General features: G+C 47.4%; 1 protein-coding gene across 1 annotated transcript in view; it reads left to right on the top strand.

Annotated features, from left to right (window-relative positions):
- The first annotated feature begins 39 nt into the window (after positions 1 to 39).
- The window catches only part of Lonrf3 (LON peptidase N-terminal domain and ring finger 3), a 36,182-nt gene continuing 32,387 nt past the window's right edge, over positions 40 to 3,834 (top strand). The window contains exon 1 of the mRNA XM_048797109.1: positions 40 to 2,214. Within this exon, the coding sequence (XP_048653066.1) occupies positions 2,203 to 2,214 (12 nt within the window). The 5' untranslated portion in view covers positions 40 to 2,202. The remainder of the gene's footprint in view (positions 2,215 to 3,834) is intronic.

Raw genomic sequence — 3,834 nt, 5'->3', positions numbered from 1 at the left:
GGCAGCCCCTCCTCCGCGCGGGCGGGCGGGATTGTGTAACGGCTGAGGTAACCGAAGTGGGCCACGCTCGCCTCGGAAACCATCCCGCGAGCGTGTGCGGGGGGAGGGGGAGCGCTCGCGCCCCGCTGCCCTGTGACTCATTGTCACCGCTTCCTATCACACGATCCTTGGCTGAAATAGACGCGCACCCCCCCACACCCCCCACAGCCGCGGTAGCCGCCAGCCAGCAGCCTGCACCGGCACCTCGAACCCCTTTAACCAAACCAGCCCAGAGGGCGACGGGACCAGGCTACTGCTTGGTGACCCCAGGGAAACGGGCTGGCTGTGAAGAGGCACGCCTCTGTCCCGTTTTCCCGAGCTGCCTGGGGTTAGGTGGGCTTTGCAGCTTCAAGGGCAACGTGGCAGTCCCACACCTTGAGCTGGACTAGGGCACCCGAATTCTTTCGGGGACATGCTTTGCTCCAGTGATTCTGATTCCACGAGTCTGGACCCAGGAAGTGACCGCTGAGCTGCTGGCCCGTATTGCCTATTTTGGGCAGGCTGCCAGCCGCTCTGCCGGCGGGGCGCGGTGCCTGGCGAAGCAAGTAGGGGAGGAGGCAGGGTAGACAGGGCTCTGGGATCCGAGGATGCCCTGGGCAGGACTCTGATGGGTGGAGGAGGGAGTGGGCTGGAGTCTCCACATGTTGAATCTCCACTAAAGCATGCAACAGGTAATTCAGGCACGGAAAGGAACAAGGGCTGAACATGCAAAAGCTGGTGGTCCAGGGAAAAGGAGATCCCCGCCCCCAACATCACAAGCAAGTTTGTGTCCAGGCAAGGCAAATTGTGAGTCGCCACTAGGCTGTCGTGTGCTGCACAACAGGAGGGACAGAAAAGACTGAACTCTTTGCTGATGTAATAAGGGCATGTAATGGGCACCCAAGCATACTTCTGGGAAAATCCATAAAGTCTGTTGCCGGTAGCAGAAGCTGGAGTCCAGAGCTTGGGGAAGAATTGGGCAACGTGAATGAAACAGGTGGAGGTGACTTAAGTACAGATCTGGGAGGGAGGTTCCATTCCTTTCAGCCTTTCCCTAAGGGGCCAGAAGGAAAGCCCCTTCCAGCTCTCTGGCTCCACTGTTGCTGCTACCACTTTCCCTTGGAGGGTCTTCCCTATACCTTTGCTAATTTCCTCAGAGCAGTCTGGGGAAAAAAAAATCAATATCCTCTTCACCCTTCTGAGAGGAAGCTACAGAGGTTAGCTTTGTTTTGGAGATGGCCAGTGTCTTATTATTCTAAATACTGAACTTGTCTACAGAAAAAGGAATCTGATCCCACCCCAGCTTTGAAGTTTTGAAGTGTAGTCAGTTAGCCATGATTCTGTCCAACTGAGTGCATGATCTTGAGTGAAGCCTTCCCCTCTGGCCTTGATTTCCTACATCTGAAGAATGGGTCAGTTGAGCCAGATGATCTCTAAAAGCCTGTTCAGCCCTGGCATCTAGTGATTCAAAGCATTGGTAAGACACAGCTTCACCTTATTTCCAGAAGCCTTGCCTAGGTTCATTCACATTTGACATCTGTTATGGGAGGAAGAGGTCTTATAAACACATTTCCATTTTCCTGGAAACTTCATATATGCTGGGCTTTGAAGTTAGAGATGCTGCTAATGTCAGTCATCCCACCTAGAAGACCAACAGGGACTTGTCTTGCTGAAGGTCAGGACAGGAGTCACATCTGGCCACATCCCCCTTTTCTCTCTGGCTTGATCCCTTGGTGATGATACCTCACTCAGAAGCAAGGCTGTCAGGCACTCACTGTGTGTAGCCATGAAACAGGATTTCCTCTAGGTCAATGCAACATAAACATCACAAAACCTCTAAAGAACACCTTGAGAGAGGGGGGCAAATTGCTTCTTTGAAGTTGGGGAAGCTCTGACACAGTGGCCAGCAATGTGTTGAAAGCAGGAAGATAATAGGACTGAAAATAGAGCTTAACCCTTTTGATCCCCAGTAGAAACATTCTAGATAACTTGTCATTTGTTCAAGATCCACCCTCTTACAAGACTTATGTTTGTGCTGGAGGCTCTTAATGAGGGCTTTTTTCTCTCATTTTGGCAGCTCCAAATGATCATTTGCTCTACAGCAACCGTTCTCAAATTTATTTCACCTTGGAGTCTCATGAGGATGCACTGCATGATGCAGAAATAGCATGTAAGCTTCGCCCAATGGGTTTTAAGGTGAGTATGGGACTGGGAGGATAAAAAAGGGTTGAATTGGGGCTGGGGCTCAGCGGTAGCACACTTGCCTGGCATGTGTGAGGCACTGGGTTCGATTCTCAGCACCACATATAAATAAATAAATAAAAATAAAGATCTATCAACAAGTTTTTAAAAAAGGGTTGAATTGTATATAGGAATTGTGAGGAAGGGCTGCCTCCCTGGGGGTAGTAATACTAAAAACTCAAGCAGAAGAGGGAGAAAGCTTCCCAAAGGAGCTGGGGGTGAGGGCGCATCCCTTGGCAAAGGGTGATTCAAGTCTCCAAGGGAACTGGATTCTTCCCTCATTCTGTCTTCAATTGGTGACCTGCAGAGCAGTCTGAGCTTTGAGACTTTCCACAATATGGAATCGGGAGCCAGACTACCTGGGTTTATGTCTCAGCTCTGTTAATTTTACTACCTGTGTGTCTTTGGGCAAATTACTTAACTTCTCTGTGCCTCATCTCTCCATCTATAAAACACAGATATTCAAAGCACCTACTAAATAAGGCTGTTGTGGGGATTATGTGCGCTTATATAGAGAAGATACTTAGAAGAATGTCTGGTGTGTAGCATTATATAAATTTTCTATCACCCCCCACCACTATCATCATCTTCCTCATTTTCTAGGGACAGTAGAAAGAGGTGAGAGAAGTATTGCTGAAGTGGCCCTCCTGAACTTCTACTGATAGGCTTCTCAGCAGCTTAGTTTTCTTTGAAGAGATACACTCACACATTGGTTGTGCCATTTTGAATCTTTAATATAGTAGGTCAACTTGCATCCCCAAGCTTCCCCCACATGGGAGGGGTGGGAAGAAAGACAGGCTAGGCATCTCTCAGGATGTCAGGATACAAAGTGTCACTTTCTATATCTCTGCCTGACCTCAGACCAACCTCTACATGTCAATATTTTGTTTAGAAGATTATATTTGAGCTTAGGCTCTACCACTGCAAGCTAAGTGACCATGGGGAAGTGGCTTCACTCTCTGAATGTCCTTATTTGTAGAAACAGAGCTATTGTTATCTGCCCGGATTGCCTCATTGCATAATGATCAAAGGTGACCATGGTCAAGAGAACATTCTGCAAGCTAGAAAGCTTTCTGTGTTTTGGTGTAATGCTCTTTCTGAACAACTCCAGGATCGGGAAACCAGTTTATCCGAGTCTGGGGCCATGATGCCTTATCTAAACCTCATGGGACAAGATGTGTCTAGAATCCAGAATGTTTCTGATTGTGGAAAGGTCAGGCATTAGGTAATATCCTCAATGAGCTCTGGACAAAGTCCCAATCACACTAATTAAACATACTATCTCTTCAGCAAATTGCATGAGAGTTCAAACTTAAGTAAGACAAATACTTTAAAGCACTTTACATCTATTCAAGTCAAGTTTTGTCACCTAATGAATTTTTGGTGTCAAGCTTATGAAAGTGTTGGATTATCAGAATGGCTTTTGGATCTAGAAACATTGTGGACCTGTATACTCTGCTGTTACTATCAGGATGAATCTCAGGTTCATATCATGAATGGGTCAATATGTTCTCTTTCCCCAAGGAATATATTTACAGTTACAAGTCAGCAGTTTAAATGAAAGAAGGCTTCAGT

This window comes from Marmota marmota, unplaced genomic scaffold (genome assembly GCF_001458135.2).
Source record: "Marmota marmota marmota unplaced genomic scaffold, marMar, whole genome shotgun sequence".
Taxonomy (NCBI): Eukaryota; Metazoa; Chordata; class Mammalia; order Rodentia; family Sciuridae; genus Marmota; species Marmota marmota.
Note: the sequence above shows the minus strand (reverse complement) of the source record. Positions and strands in the feature narration are given on the sequence as shown.